The following is a 16,270-nucleotide window of genomic DNA, read 5'->3' as shown; positions in this document are numbered from 1 at the left end:
CTGGTTGTTTACCTCTGTGGCAATTTTCCGCATATTTATGCACCCTGATCAGAGAAGTTCGGAAAAAATACCTGGAAGTCTATTGATAAACAGCAAAGATTAATACTTTGAAGTTATATATTCAGAAAATCCAAAACGGACACGATCTGTGAACATTGAATGCGAACATATCACGAAGACCGTAATTGCATGTATATTTTTCAAATTGTAAAATCCTATCACATTCTTTGTGAATAGTCTAACAATTTGTAACTTAAAAAAGCTCTTAATTTTGTATGTACATAACTTTTCCATTTTTTTATTATACATATACAAAGATTATCATTGCTAAAATTTAAATTTCACAAGCTTCTTATGCAATTTACTCGATAAATAAGGAAAACAAAACATTGGTATACAAATATAATAGCAAATTCTATTGAAACAGAAATTAAACTAGAGGCTCTAAAGAACATGTGTCGCTCACCTTGTCTATGTGAATATTAAACAAAGGAAGCAGATGGATTCATGACAAATTTGTGTTTTGGTGATGGTGATGTATTTGTACATCTTACTTTACTAAAAATCTTGCTGCTTACAATTATCTCTATCTATAATGAACTTGGCCCAGTAGTTTCAGTGAAAAATTGTTTACAATTGACTATAAAGGACAATTAACTCTCAAAGGGGTCAACTGACCATTTCGGTCATGTTGACTTATTTATAAATCTTACTTTGCTGAACATTATTGCTGTTTACAGTTTATCTCTATCTATAATAATATTCAAGATAATAACCAAAACAGCAAAATTTCCTTAAAATTACCAATTCTGGGGCAGCAACCCAACAACAGGTTGTCTGGTTCGTCTGAAAATTTCAGGGCAGATAGTTCTTGACCTGATAAACAATTTAAAACCCTGTCAGATTTGCTCCAAATGCTTTGGTTTTTTAGTTATAAGCCAAAAACTGTATTTTACCCCTATATTCTATTTTAAGCCATGGCGGCCATCTTGGTTGGTTGGCCGGGTCACCGGACACCTCTTTTAAACTAGATACCCGAATAATGATTGTGGCCAAGTTTAATTTGGCGCAGTATTTTCAGAGGAGAAGATTTTTGTAAAAGTTAATGGCGACGGACGACGAGGACGGACGACGACGGACGCCAAGTGATGGGAAAAGCTCAATTGGCCCTTTGGGCCAGGTGAGCTAAAAAAAAGTATTTTTTTTGCAAAATTAATTATTTAGTAATAACTACATATATAAAACTACCGCCTAACCTAACAACCTATTTGTTTTTAATCACATTGGTAAGCCTTGAATTAGGCAAGTATTTGTACGATATATGCTGTACAATTTAGAAAGACATATTTGATGTATATTTGGAGTCTTTACAAATGATTTATTGAACGACTTGAATGTCTGTACAAATCTATTTAGATCCATCCACCTAAACACATAATTCAAACCAATTATTTTTTTAAATAAATATAGAAAAACAAACAAAAACAAAACAAATGGGCGTGACTAGTGTTATTTCAGATTTAAACTGAGCATACAGTATGGTTTAAAACATTACATATATTTGAATAGCTATACTTATATCTGTTCAACAAAAATATGTTAAATTCAAAAGAGTAAGAATGATTAATTTGTGATTTGATAAAATATTTATAATTGTCCTATTTTTAGCTAACTAGTTTGAATTTCGTAAAAATCTTATTGCAGTTGCTGTTAGTATAAATCTTGTATCATTATCCAACGATTAAAATCCAAACGAAATTGCCATACACAATTGTGTTGTTTTGCACATCGATATCGACTTGCAAAAGCATGAGTCGAATCATGAAGTAGCAATCCCATTTTTATTACGACATCGTTTCCATTCTTTCTCTCAATCGACGAACCCTTCCACCAATTTCCGTCTTGCATTCTGGACAAACGCTTCCTTCAGCTTCGCCTCCACAAGCACCAACTGCATACACATGACCTTATAGGGAAAACAATACGTTTGCTAAAATACAATTCATACATGTAACTACCACATACGGGTTATTTTTCTTTTGTTAAATGTCTGTTCATTTGATATTTTCCATACAGAACCATGCAATATCATATTTAGAAAACCAAATAGGTGAACAAACGTATTTTTTACATTTTATTTTTTTTCATTTTTGCTTTTGCTTTTTTTAATTTTGATCTTTGGTTCTCTACTACATTTGTTGTCTCTTGCTTTTTATTATCAATAACAATAATAGATAGGAATGACTACTATTACTGATAATAAAATTATTGGAGTCCAAACACACCAATTCCTAAATGTTACATGTCTTTCTAACAACTACATTTGTATGAACGATCAGATGTATAGAGCTTTGTATATTCTATAGACACATGTCTTTTTTGTGACTTCTAGAAGTCTTTTGGGTTTTTGTCGTTGTATTGCTTTCATTGACGTAATTCCTATCATATTCTCTTATTATAATTCATTTATGTTTCGTCTTTTTCTACTACTAATGCAAAATGTTTATAACTATTCATGGTATTAAAAAAAGGACAACATTCCTATAGGTTTCGTTAATTTCCGGAAGCCATACTATTTTCAAAAATAAATGCGAACTGCAATGAAAGGTTATATTTTTTTAACTTTGCATTCAACCACAGCGCATAGCAAAATAAGATCATTACCGTTTCCATTACAAACAGAACAGTGATATTTTATTTTTATGCGAAATTTTCTATCTGTAAGGTTTCTAATTGCGTTTAAAAAGCAGTAAGAAGGAAACGATAATATACATAAAGTTCTTACGAAATCTTTATCAATAACAGAAAAAAAACATGCACTATACTTGTTCAAAAAAGTGTTTAAAAGTGTTTAAAAGTATATGTTTGTATACTAATGTTACATACCGTGTTTACATTTGTACCAATAACCTTTATACAGCTGCTTTGTATTTACCAATACTGTTTTCACTCCGTCCGATAAACCAAGACCCAATCGAGGTATGAGGTCTTCAACGACCTTGAGAAATTTAGTAACAAAGACCTTTCTTCGATCGATAAGTGGATTCCCATCTGTCAGGTATCTCTTCACATTTCTTAGATTGACATCAAAGGATGCGTCCATTTTAATGTCAGATTTTAATTTCCATTCTTTGAGAAGTGAATATTTCAGTAAAAGATTGAATCTTTCTATTTCTCTCAATATATCATCTGTTTCCTGGATAGTGAAGTAGCTTCGATCTTTGATGATGAAATCATGCAACTCATCTATTTGTTGCAATGCATTTAATAACTCTATCCCCCCAGTTCTTGATTTAACAACTTCGTTTTGATATTTCTCTTTAATTTCTGATAAAGTTATTAAAAATCTTATCTGATTTTCTACAGCTGCAAAATTATTTTGGGATGATATCTGATTTTTAGAGTAAAGTTCATTAAATATTCTGCGGTCAGCTGAAACTAATGATCTAGATTTTCGCAGCGCGGAATACTCTAGCTCGGATTTTCTTTGCTCTAGTTTTTGTTTTACAGTTTCAATGTCTTTCAAAGTCTGCTTTATTAGGTTACCGTATCTAACATTTCGTCTAATTGGCTTATTGCATTTTGGACACTCTTTCAACTTCACCGGTGTTTTTTCACGAGTCTGGCTATCATTGTCCATCCATTTATCAAGCCAACCTACTTCAAAAACATGAGAACAGTCTTCCAACTGAACAAAAAGCGCATGAGGTTTGTCGTCTAATCCGGAAAATATTTTGGTTATCTGATCTTTGTTGCATATTTTGCATAAAGTTAGACAGGGCTCGCCACAAACTCCAATACACCGATGACCACATCTTAATAGACAACTACATCGATGAGAACATCTTGGTCTATCACATGGCTGGCTGCACAATTTGGCACAGCGAAAGTGTGGACATTGCCATTCACATTTCTCGATACATTGTATACACTGTTCGCCGCATGTTTTCTGACAATTGCTGTGAATACAACTGTTTTCACATTTAAGTGTACACGGAGGACAATTTGAACAGTAGTTCTTGCAGGGATGTTCACAAAGAAGTGTACGATTACATCTATGTTTGCATCCCTTATGAAGTCTTCCTTGAAAGCACTCGCCACAAGTTCCTTTGCACAAATGACCACAGCTAAGTTCGCTGTGACAAATTGACGGACATTGCATGTTTGACCGGTAACACTCGACTGTTGCAGAATGTCCACATAACCAGTCCATTTTGACTAACTCTTGACATCTATCTGTATGACTTTCCCCACAAAGGTTTCCACATAAGTGATTGCATTTTAGAACTTTCTTACATTTATCTGTGCAACTCCATTTTAAGGGATCTATAGAACATGGAACATTTTGAATATGTCCACAAAAGGGTAACTTTTTGTCGATAAGAAACATGCATGGAGGGCATTTGTGACTACATCGGCCCTGACATCGGTGTCCTAAATCACAGGCTTTTTTTACGCAAGGTTTCATACATTTGAATTGTTCATGTTTCCTGTCGCTTACATGACAAGCTCTTGTGCAAGTATGACCACATCTGAGACGTACATCACAAGGTTTCATGCAACCTCCCTCTGGTGCTTTCTTAAAGTCGCTCCCTGACTGCGCGTATATTCCTTTATCATTGGGATGATTTTGGCAGTATAAAGTCAGCCCTTCACTAATAAACTCATCATCTTTAGCAAGGTTTATGATGGACTTCCACAATTGATTTTTTCGTGCTAGCATTTCAAAATTTCCTATAACATAAAACCCCTTTTTGGCACGAGATAATGCTACGCATACCCTGTTTTCGATATTAAGAAAACCAATGTTATCTTCATCATTGCTCCGGACTAATGACAATATTATGATATCGTTTTCCTCTCCTTGGAAATTATCGACTACTGTTATTTTGACACCATCAAAAATTGACTTTGGCATTTTTTGTTTAAGACAAAAAAGCTGTCCAGAGTACAAGGTCAAAACTGTAATTTGATAGGAAGAATATCCTTGTAATAGTAAGTATTTACAAAGTCCGGCGATATATTCGGCCTCATGTTGGTTAGATCGGCTTCTTGATTCTTCCTCTGAAGACTCTTTTTCAGAATGGTCGACGAAAAATACATTTTTTGAAACACCCTTTATATCCTCATATGTATGAACAATTTCGTGATTCAACAAACTTGGATATATAATTTTCATGATTTTTGCTATTTCTGGACGCATGCGATGCTGTTGCTGGAGACAATTATATTCGAGTTTGTTCTTTATCATTCTTTCAAATAAAGACAAATCAAGGTTAAAATTTTGTGCAAGTTTATACACTGTTGGGTTAGGCTTAAGTTGTTGATGGTCGCCAATTAAAATCAAATGTTCACATTGTTTGCTCAAAGTAGTTATAACATGAGCCTCAAGAACCTCTGCCGCCTCCTCTACTACTATTATTCTAGGTCCAAGCTCTTTAAGTACTGGTTGGTATTTGGCTGCGCATGTAGTTGTCATGCCGATAACAGTGGCTTGTTTCATTATATCTTTATCTTCTTGCATCTGTATTTCTAAATGGGCTTTGCATGCATTCTTAAATTCCTCTTCATTTTGATCAATGTTTCTTTGAATAATGTTACAGTACTGAAAAATCCAATATCGATAAAGCCGCCATTTATTTTCTGAAGACAAATTCCAAATATCACGGATTTGTGAAACTTCTGTATCATTCATAGAATCATTTAAACGAAGTTGTAGTTTAAGATTTTTTTTCATGCTTCTCTTTTGTTGACCTTGAATTTCCCATTCATTTGAATTATTCTTTGAACGAAAAGACATTTCAGGATTAATAGCGTCATCGTCGTCCATTTCAGATACATTAATAGCAACAGTATTATCGCCCATACCTAAGCGGGAAAGAATATTAGTAACTTCTGCAATAGCCTCGTTTTCATTGACATTTTCATTGTCGTTGTAACCATCTGTTTGCCTTTGCTGAATTTCTGCATCAATTTCATTTATAACGTCTACTAAATCGTCTTCGGTTGATGTTTCTCTGTCTTTGTTTATAGTGTCTGGTATCCTTTCTTTAGTGTTTTGTTGTAACAATTGCCCGTAGCCTAGCCATTCAATTAAAGCAGATGCCTTTCGTTTCCTGGCATTTCGGAAGTCTCTGGTGTTCTCGTGAAACTTGATACGTTCATATTCACTTACTAAATTCCTGAAATGTTTTTGGCTAATAATTGCTTGAAGACATTCTTCGTGTAATATATTAATTTTTGCACTTTCTATTCTCGCTGCTAGTAAATTGATACTAGTTCGGAGGGCTTTTACTCTAATTCTTGTTTTAGTTCTTTCTATATAAATGGCTTTAGGTATACTCCGGTTTCTTCTAAGTACTTCACGTTTGTTTGCGATGCTATAATTTTTCATTATCTCACTCGAGCTTCGCCCACCTAAACGCAAGACATCCCCTTTGTAAAAGTTTATGATGCCTTCTAAAAACTGATCAAGAGCATGATTTGTATAACAAACGACTAAAAGTGGCTTGTTGTTATGTTCTCTTGTTATGGGATCTGTAGTCCACAATGGCTTGTTGTGGAGCAATGCTCTTACTATCTTAAGTCCAATATATGTCTTTCCGGTACCTGGGGGTCCTTGTATGATCACAAATTCCTTTGACAGAGCTGTGCGAACGGCATCAAACTGAGAATTGTCCAGGTGTAATAGCTCTGGATCTGGCCAGTATCTTTCATCTGTAACTTTGATGTTATTCGCCATGTTTGCCCTGGCACTGAATGTATATACGGGCTTTAAATCATCTTGTACGCGTCGGCCAGGTTGGTGACTCTCGTCTCTCAACCAGATATCTTCATCAACCAACGGACGCAGATCCATTCGGGCAGATGGCTGTCGACAAAGATAGGCTGGTGGCTGAACATTCACCTCACAATGTACAATATATTTCTCAAAAGGCAAGTCTCCTTCTTTCATTTTTTGTAGGCCAAGCAGTACGTGCCGATATGCTTCAAAATATGCACTTGTCTCTGCCATGACGAAGTTGGTTCCTGGGGGAACAGATGTTATCCTCTGTGAATCACACTCAAACTGAAGGTCAACCAGTCCCTTTCTAACATCTTTTAAATCACGGTTTGCAACAGTAGCAAAAAAGAACGTATCAAATTTATCTGCGGATAAAACAACCAATGAACCGAAAATGAGTCTCTTGCTTGATTCCCATCGTATACGATTAAAACCAGGACACGAGAATGTGACACGTTGACATAATCCTAAGTTGCTACAAATTGGACTGATTATTTGGACATCTGTGTATATTCTTACATCTTGCAACCTTGTCGTTTTTCCATTAGTACTTACAGCTTCTATATATTCTTTGACACCTTCCCTAAGTGGAGCAATAAAATCCTCCCTTAATAAACGGAACTGTACATCTAAATAGTGATTCAAGTCATGATAACGACCCTCGGTCTTGTTTCTGCGTAAGAACGGCATGTCTTGTACATTAATGTCAACTGATTCGGGAAAGACTGGAATGGCTCTAAAGTCTTCTGGTGGCAGCCATTCATCTTCAGCAATAGACAAATATCGCTTATTATGTTTCGATGATTTCTGCTTAACAACAATTTGTTTTGTTTCCTTCCATTCTTTGAATGCAGAAGCAAGTTTATAACTGACACTTCCACATTCATTTTCGACTGCTTGAAGAACTCCCTCTAACATAGTTGATACTCCTAAAGAGAGTAACATTGCATTAGGAACTTTCATTTTCAATTGGGTGAAAATTATCATTATGTCTACTAGCCTGTCTTCATGTAACTCAATTTCTGAAGATGGAAAATTTTGAAGTCTTATCATATAGTCAGTAAGCGTATCTTTTAGGAATTTTGAATCTTCTAATATTATAAGAAACTCCAACAGCTTTTGTGATAATGATTCACACTGACATGCTTTAGCACAGCATCTCAAAATAAGACTAAACATCTCGTCGTCGTGGTCCGTATCGTTAAGAGCATCTTCCAGAGTGTCCTTGTTTGAAGTGCATTGAAGAAGAATTTCGTTTGATTCCTTATCTTTTAACTCTGTAAGCCTCCTGAATCCAAACAAAAGCCGCCAACTTTTCCTTCCTGATCCGATAGAACTGCTATTAGGTCGCCTGAAAAAGTTTGCAATCATACCATATTGAAAACAAACATTGTTTGCTGCATGGCTGTGAATAATATTTGATATGTCTTTGTTTTGTAAGTACAATGATGTGTTGGTTTTATTTTATTTTTCATGTATGATGGTAAATAATAGGTATAAAAAGTGTGTATCACCAAGGGTAAAAGGTGGCGCTTCTACCTTTGGTATCTTAAATATTGTCCAGTTAAAAAGATTACACAAATTTAAAACACACGAAATATTCTGTTTCATGTGAAAATACGAAAACGGTTAATTTATTCTTCTTAAACTCAAATCGTCTTTACTAATTAAATTTACCGAGTGTTATGCTGTGATTTGCATTTCACATGTTTGTCTTCACTATTAAATATGTTTCTAAGTTATTATCATAAAACACAGGATTATAAATTGTTTCTTATTACCACTGAACAGATACTCTTTTTGGAACATATATTCCAGGTTTTTTTCGTTCAAAATTTATTTGCTTTAATCTTTTAATTGATCAAAGGGGCATGAGTTTCGAGATTTGAAAATTATAAATATGATTCAATGATTCAATTCGCTTTTAGCAGCCAGGTTGGTTCAATTTTGTCAAAATAAGCAAGGAAACAACAGTGATCAATTATTCACTTGCCGGCATATAATTCGACCTGACTGAATCCGTATTCATTTGACCTTCAATTTAGCATATTGGATGGAGATTGGTTACACCGGCGGAGGACATTCGAGCGCATTGATAGGATATTTGAGTGCAAAAGTAACATGTATTTGAGCGCCAGAATTTTAACCCATTTTAGCGAAAATTAAGATTGTCAAAGCCCATTTAAGCGAAATATTTGTAGAACTTTTTAGTAAATGAATAATATAGAATAAATTAGAAAATGTTTAATAGACTCAAGACATGTCCATTAAAATACATGTACAAAACTAATAGACTCACAACATAAAACACTATAAACCTTTTCTTTCAATTAAAATACAGCACTAAAAGTCTAAAAGATTTAATCAAATGTTAAAAGTCTGTTCTAGCCTGGACATTATAAGCCAGAGAACGTACGTAATGGGCTCTAGATAAACCCCCTGTACAATACTGTTCATAGAATTGCATTAGGAACTGCTCTTTCTCTTTATCTTTTCTCGATTGTGGTGCACATTCCTCTTTGAATACTTTGTCTATCCTATATCGGAACACGTCACAATTTTTTTCCTTGATTCGTTTTAACAGCTTGTATTTCCATGATGAAAATATATTCTACCAGGTAAATTTTCGCTAAAATGGCCTATCGAAAATACAGATGAGCGGATTAATCCGGGGCTTAAATGGGCTCTAATGTTGGCGCACAAATGTCCCCTAGTAGTTTTATTTATTCGCTCAAATTTCCTGCGCCCAGTTACACAAAACATTACAAGAATAATACGCATGTTGATTTAACACTGTTTTGACTAAGGTTTATGAATTTTGAGTCTTATTAATACAAAACTTAGAAAATGTGGCATGATAGTCAGTGAGACAAAAATCCACCAGAGACAAAATGACGTAGATGTAAGCATGTAAGCCACTTATAGTTTATTTGATTTGTAATCTAAACATTTTAAATATTTTGTCCCGACACTTACCGGCAATCAGATTCGCTTCGTGATTGATATCCCCTTCCTCTTCCATAACCTCTACCCCTTCCAGTACCTCTTCCTCGACTTTGTCCTCTATACGATCGGTTTAAACTATAACACAATTAAGCACTTAGTAAGCCGCAAATATTAGTTCTGAATGTCGATTTGGTTTTTTCAATAGCTTTTTGCGACTCTAAAAATGGTGAGGATATGAGATCTATAAACGATCACGAAAACAAAACGTAGGTTAATGTGATATATGTTTTTTAGTTTTGTTTTTCTTTCAATGGTAAAAAGTAAATTGTTGTTTACTAAGGACTTTATCAGTTAACGCACTTTCAATGGTTTATTTAAACTGTGTGTAATCAAATATTAGTTGACAGAGTCATTAAAGAATAATAAGGATCATTTTTAGAGTGTCGTCCAATCCTTTTGAAATCCCCAGAACATTTTTAAAACAAGAATATGTCCTCAGTACACGAATGCCCCACTCGAACTATCATTTTTTATGTTCAGTGGACCGTGAAATTGGGATAAAAACTATATGTTGGCATTTCAATTAGAAAGGTCATATCATAAGGAACATGTGTTCTAAGTTTGAAGTCGATTGGACCTCAACTTCATCAAAAACAACCTTGACCAAAATCTTCAACCTGTAGCTGGACAGACGGACGAACGGACGAACGAATGAACAAACGAACGGACGCACAGACCAGAAACAACACTCTGATTCAAACAAAAATTTCTCTGAAGCTGATATTATTAAGATGCTTGATTTCTTGATTGACAACATATTTGTTACGTTTGGAGGGCGTGTTTTTCAACAAAACCGTCGGCATTCCAATGGGAACCAATTGTTCCCCTCCTGTTTCCGACTTGTTTTTTTATAATTATTATGCTGACTTCATATAGCAACTTCTTAGAAAGACAGATAAGAAGGTATCAATATCCTTTAACTTTACTTTCCGCTATATAGATGATGGTCTCTCACTAAATAATTCAAAATTTGGTGACTATGTTGAACGCATCTATCCCATTAAGCTAGAAATAAAGGGTACACTAGATACAGTTAAGTTTGCTTCAAATCTTAACTTACAGCTCGAAATTGACAATTAGGGTCGGTTGAATACTAAACTTTACGACAAGAGAGGCTCGGGCGATTTCAACTTCCCAATTGTGAACTTTTCATTTGTATGTAGCATTCTAATATGACGTCCCTATTACGCTTTGTAAACAAAGCCGTGTTTAATGAGCATAAACAATATTTTTGACACATGCGCACGAACTTACTGTGTATATTAACGTATTTTCATCGCTATCCCTTAAAATGTCTACATTTTTAAGCAGCTAGCAGAAATTTTTATTATATAATTTTATAAAACAACATATATTTACCCTGCTCATAGTTTTTAAACTTATCATATATGAAATGTAATGCACAAAATCCTCGTGGAGGAACAGGGAAAAGCCAAACATTTTTACAGTATTTTCGGACGCTCCGACCTATAAATTACTGTAGTGGTCCTATTAGAATCGAAATAATTATTTCGTGTCATGCTCTATGTTCAATTTAACATGGGTAGGCATTATATTTGACCACATTTTACACCTCGCTAACGCTCAGTGTAAAATATCGACAAATATAATGCCTACCCATGTTAAAATGAGCATAGAGCATGACATGAAGGAATTATTTCTTAAACATTCTAGCAGCGCCTGCATATGGAGTATGTATCTTCTTATTGGTACGATATTTACAGGCTTGTATTTCCTATCATAATTTCCTTGGTACAGGGTTGCTGCTCACAAGGAAGCTTTTAAACCAAGTGTTCCAAATGGTGAAGTTGAATTTGTTGCGTTGTATATTTTACGGACGACATCACGAGTTGGTTGACCGTTATAGAATAAACGTTTCACGGATATGTTCCTGATGTTGTTACTTCAATCCACTTCCCATTTCACCACAAATGTGACCTATCGATTGAGACTATTTACAGGGTTTGTTATAACATGAGCAACACGACGGGTGCCACTTGTGGAACAGGGTCTGCTTACTTTTCCGGAGCATCTGAGATCAACCCCAGATTTGGTAGAGTTCGTGTTGCTTAGTGTTTAGTTTATATGTGGTGTCTTGTGTACAAATAACAATAAAAATGCATAATTGTAAAATTCATGCTCAGACAGCAAAGTTTCTGCAAATATTTTTATAAATAATTTGAATTTAAGTCACACGTCCAAATAATATACAAATGACGATGGCTATTTTGGCATTTTGATGAGTCTTTTCGATAAACATAGTAGGTATATTTTTTTTTACCTTTGCGCCATTTCAGGAAAATATCGGGTTCGTCGTCTGAAAATAAAAAAAAATAATAATTAAGGAATACGATTTGTTTAATGTAAAGAACAACACTTTGAGTGGCTAATAAGTTACCATATGAGTTAGACGAAAGGAAAGGGAATTATTAAGGGAAAACATATACCTTTCTTTTAACCAATGTGCCAACGCATGGTTGTTTTATGGCTTGCTTAGAACATAGCCATATACCAAACGGTCAATATTAATCATACTTGTAATTTGCTCTACGGAATGCTTGTAAAATATCAACCAAGTGAATTTCATGGCATGTAAACTTTGATATCAAAAATGGTATTTGTAAGGCCATAAAACTTCAATTTAGGATAGACTCTTAACATTTGAAGAGTTGGAATAGGATAAACAGATTGTATCAACCGGAGGCAACCATAATACAAGCACAAACAAAAAATATAAAGTCAGCGTTCAAACCTATGATTGCGTTGGATATAAACCGCAAGTTTTATACGTGTGTATGCAAAACTTTGGTAGTGGGGTCTCAAGATAAAACAAACAATATTCATAAAAAAAAGAAGAGTGAAAAATATATTTAAACCAAAGCTTTTGACTAGTAGGTCCAACAAAGGATGTTCTTAAACACTACTGACTGCTATGGCGATTGTCAAATAAACGGATTATCAGATGTAACAAAATGGATCTTAATAATTAATTCAATACTAAACACAAAACAATGAACTTGCATAAAAGATGGTATACCGCGAACATGAGGTGGAAATTGGTATACCATATCCAGATTTCGACAAATAATGTCTCTTCAGTTATGTTATGGATCTAAACGGTTTTTTGAAGACCATATAATTAACCTCTATTTAGGATAGACCCTTGAATTTCGAAGAAGCAAAAAGGCCGTTTAATTTCTCAATTTCATAGTTTTCATGTCGTGGGCTTTTATGGCCGACAATACGGCTTAGGTTTCTCATTGTTAAAAGACGTACGGTAGTCCAAATGGCTGGCATCAACTTTATTTAATCTTTTTTGTATACATTGAAGTAGTCTAATTTGAAATCATACCACCTCTTCTTATTTTTTGAAATTTTTATTGGTTGTGAAAATGTGATAACAATGTATCATCATTTCATCTTTTGCTCTTGGTTAGACAAGGAATTTATAACTTGTATTAGGTCTTTTCCTTAATAGAGATTGTAACTATGATATTAGTAAAGTCTACTTCTTTCATTTGATATGCGACAACCTTACCTTTTTAAGACATTTCATTTTTTGCACTCAATGACCCCACCAATAATTTTACGGTCCAGAAATTTGTTCTTTAAAATGTGCACTTTATACATAGACTTGCAACTGATATGCGACAACATTATCATCTAAGATATTTTAGTGTTTGCACTTAATGACAGTTGACCTTGGTTGCAAATGAAAGGTCGCATGAACTAAAGATTTTTTTGTGAACAGTTTTAAGGTATATGCAATTAAAAGTAGCTGTTCCAGAGGCACATAACTTTAAAGTGCGGTTCTGAAATCCTAGGCCGTGTCTGTTTTTTTCTTTGTTTTGCGTCAACTGATTCTGAGAAAACCTACCAGACAGCAAGGAAAAAAAACACACACAAAGAAAATAACACAAGAGTCTGCTTAAGTTCTGGACTGATTAACAGTGACTTCAGATCGATACTGTCATATCTAAGTGAAAGAGCAAACACGACAAACAGGAAATTTAGCAATGTACAAACTTGATATGACTATATTCTGAGAAATGGCCTTGGTATTTCAAACATTTCCCATTTATACTGAAGCCTTTGAGAAGAGACATGTTTTGATCTGAGATGTGTCATGTTGTATTAAAACCTATGTATAATCAATAATTCCCTGTATCAAATCAATAATGCTTTAAGCATGAATTATCTCCCATTTGCAGAGTTATCTTCCTATAATTGGAATACTTTATGTAAACTTTTTGGCAATATATTAATATTTTGTTCTGCATACTTTTTTTTCAGAAAATAAACTAATGAAATTATGTTTTATATCTTAATATCTTGTGGAATTAAAAATGTACATACTAATTAATCCTTTCCTATCAGACAGTAGATATCATTTAAAGAAATTTATTAGAAATATTTGCAAAAACTACTATTTTTCATTTAAAAAAGTATAAAAATTTATTTCAATTATAAAATAAGATAACTTTGCAAATGGGAGGTAACTCTTTCTTCAAGCAAGTAAGGAACGCCTACTGTAAGACCTGTACCAAGGAAGAACCATTACAGTGAAATTGGTTGATCTTTTCAATATCAAATTTAGTGAATCTTAATATTAAATAAAAGCTCTGATACATTCAAATGTTTTATTAATTGAAAACAATTCTTAAAACAAAATTTAAAACAAATAAATCAAAACTTAACATGAGAACTAAAGTATAAAGGTGTTTTTGAAGACATAAGCACATCAAAGGCACTCTTTTGTTGATTTGAATTAGTTTTTTCACAAAATTTGTCAGTGCTCAAAGCTTACATATGCACCAAACATTTTAACAGCATCTATAGCCTTGAGAGATGTATTCATTTCAATTTTTTCCCCGTTAGAGCTAGATGAAACATAACATTTTATCAGAGTTTTATCCCCTATGGTGATAGGTTCATTGAATCTTGTATTTAACGTGTCTCTTATGCTGGCTACGTAAAGGCTCTCTAGGATCTGAGAAAAAGTTTCCGTGCCGGCGAGCGGAAAGGCATATGGAGCCAGAACGATCCTTTTATCTTTGAAAAGTGAAACACAAACGATCTCGCTCGCCTGCACATTTATACTGGCCATTTCTGCTGTCACATGTATCGAAGTCAAGATCGCTTAAACGCTTTAAATAAGGAGCGTACTTGTTATTTAAAGCGCAAAATAGATTTGAGTATAAGAATACACAAAAACACGGCTGGAAAAACCCGGAAAATACGGATTTTCTACTGACGAACAAAAAAAAGTTTGTGTTTGTTTTTGACACAAATTGGCCGAAAACCTACCCGCACGCGGACGCAAAACAAATAAAAAAACAACTATGGCCCTACACAGTGGCAATAATTCATAAGCAGACCTCCTTGGTGTTCAAATAAAGTAATGATAGCTTAAAAACAACGAAAAAGAGGGGAGCATGTCAAAAAAAAGTAATGGTTTAAGGGAGATTACTACTTATATGGGATGATGAACTTCTACAAACGGTGAAATCAGGTAATATTTCATGATGAGGTTTATCAATGATCCTAATTTGGTCATGATATTAACTTCAATAAAAACAAGGGTAAAAATCTGCTGGGAGAAAAATATTAATTAAAAGAAGAGACAAAATAAGAAAAAGCAATTAGGTCTATTCCATGTTGGATAAGACTTTAAATATATAAAACGAAGTATACAAGTCATATTTACCTGCATGTCGTTATTTCTCAATATTATTCTGGTATCAATTCAAATGGATCAATAACCTTGATACCGAAACGTAGATATTGACTTTTTGAATATCATACTATTGTGTCTTACCTATACCTGTATACAATATCGAAGTTGGAAGGTAGCCAACATCCCTATTCAGTAGTTTTCAGAAAGTCAGTTGAGTTGTAGCGAGGTGTACATAACTATTCCCTTATCAAATTATTTTAAATATCTGTTTCAAGGTTTTGTATTACCTAAGTGCAATGTCTGATGACGCATTTTGTCATTATTTTCTTACTCTTTATTAATGAATTGTTAATGGTTGTTATATGATGCACAATACATTATAAAATAGGTTAAGTATAAATAAAAATATAAACATGAAGTATTGGAAACAAAATGAAAATGAGATTTTAAAATTAAGAAAATAGGAATGGGACAAGAAGGTGAAGATACTCGTATTGAATTGGATTGGTGTGAGGTAGAGTGAAGTGAACCAGAACGAAACAGAGTGTGGAGTGGAATGTTGTGGAATATAATAATGAAAAAGAACAGAATTAAAAAAGATAAATGGAATGTAACAGGATATGGAATGGGATTGGACTGGAACGGAATGGGAACGGAGATGGGAATAAAAATGGGAATGCCAATAGAATGAAATGGAATGGAATGGAATGAAATGGAATTGGAATGGCATGGTTTTATATAATTTTATTTTTGGTGTTTTGACGCCACTTTTATGTTATTTCGTAGCGGACAGTTTTTATTGG

General features: G+C 33.9%; 1 protein-coding gene across 1 annotated transcript; it reads right to left on the bottom strand.

The window, feature by feature from the left end:
* Positions 1–319: 319 nt before the first annotated feature.
* Positions 320–15,610, bottom strand: LOC134712384 (NFX1-type zinc finger-containing protein 1-like). Its single transcript, XM_063573876.1, has 5 exons — positions 15,498–15,610; positions 12,072–12,107; positions 9,761–9,865; positions 2,887–8,135; positions 320–1,966 (listed from the first exon to the last, which is right to left on the bottom strand). The coding sequence occupies exons 2-5, from the start codon at positions 12,080–12,082 to the stop codon at positions 1,845–1,847; spliced, it is 5,487 nt and encodes a 1,828-aa protein (XP_063429946.1). The 5' UTR covers positions 12,083–12,107; positions 15,498–15,610; the 3' UTR covers positions 320–1,844.
* Positions 15,611–16,270: the final 660 nt, after the last annotated feature.

Source organism: Mytilus trossulus, chromosome 3 (assembly GCF_036588685.1).
Source record: "Mytilus trossulus isolate FHL-02 chromosome 3, PNRI_Mtr1.1.1.hap1, whole genome shotgun sequence".
In the NCBI taxonomy this organism is placed as follows: Eukaryota; Metazoa; Mollusca; class Bivalvia; order Mytilida; family Mytilidae; genus Mytilus; species Mytilus trossulus.
Note: the sequence above shows the minus strand (reverse complement) of the source record. Positions and strands in the feature narration are given on the sequence as shown.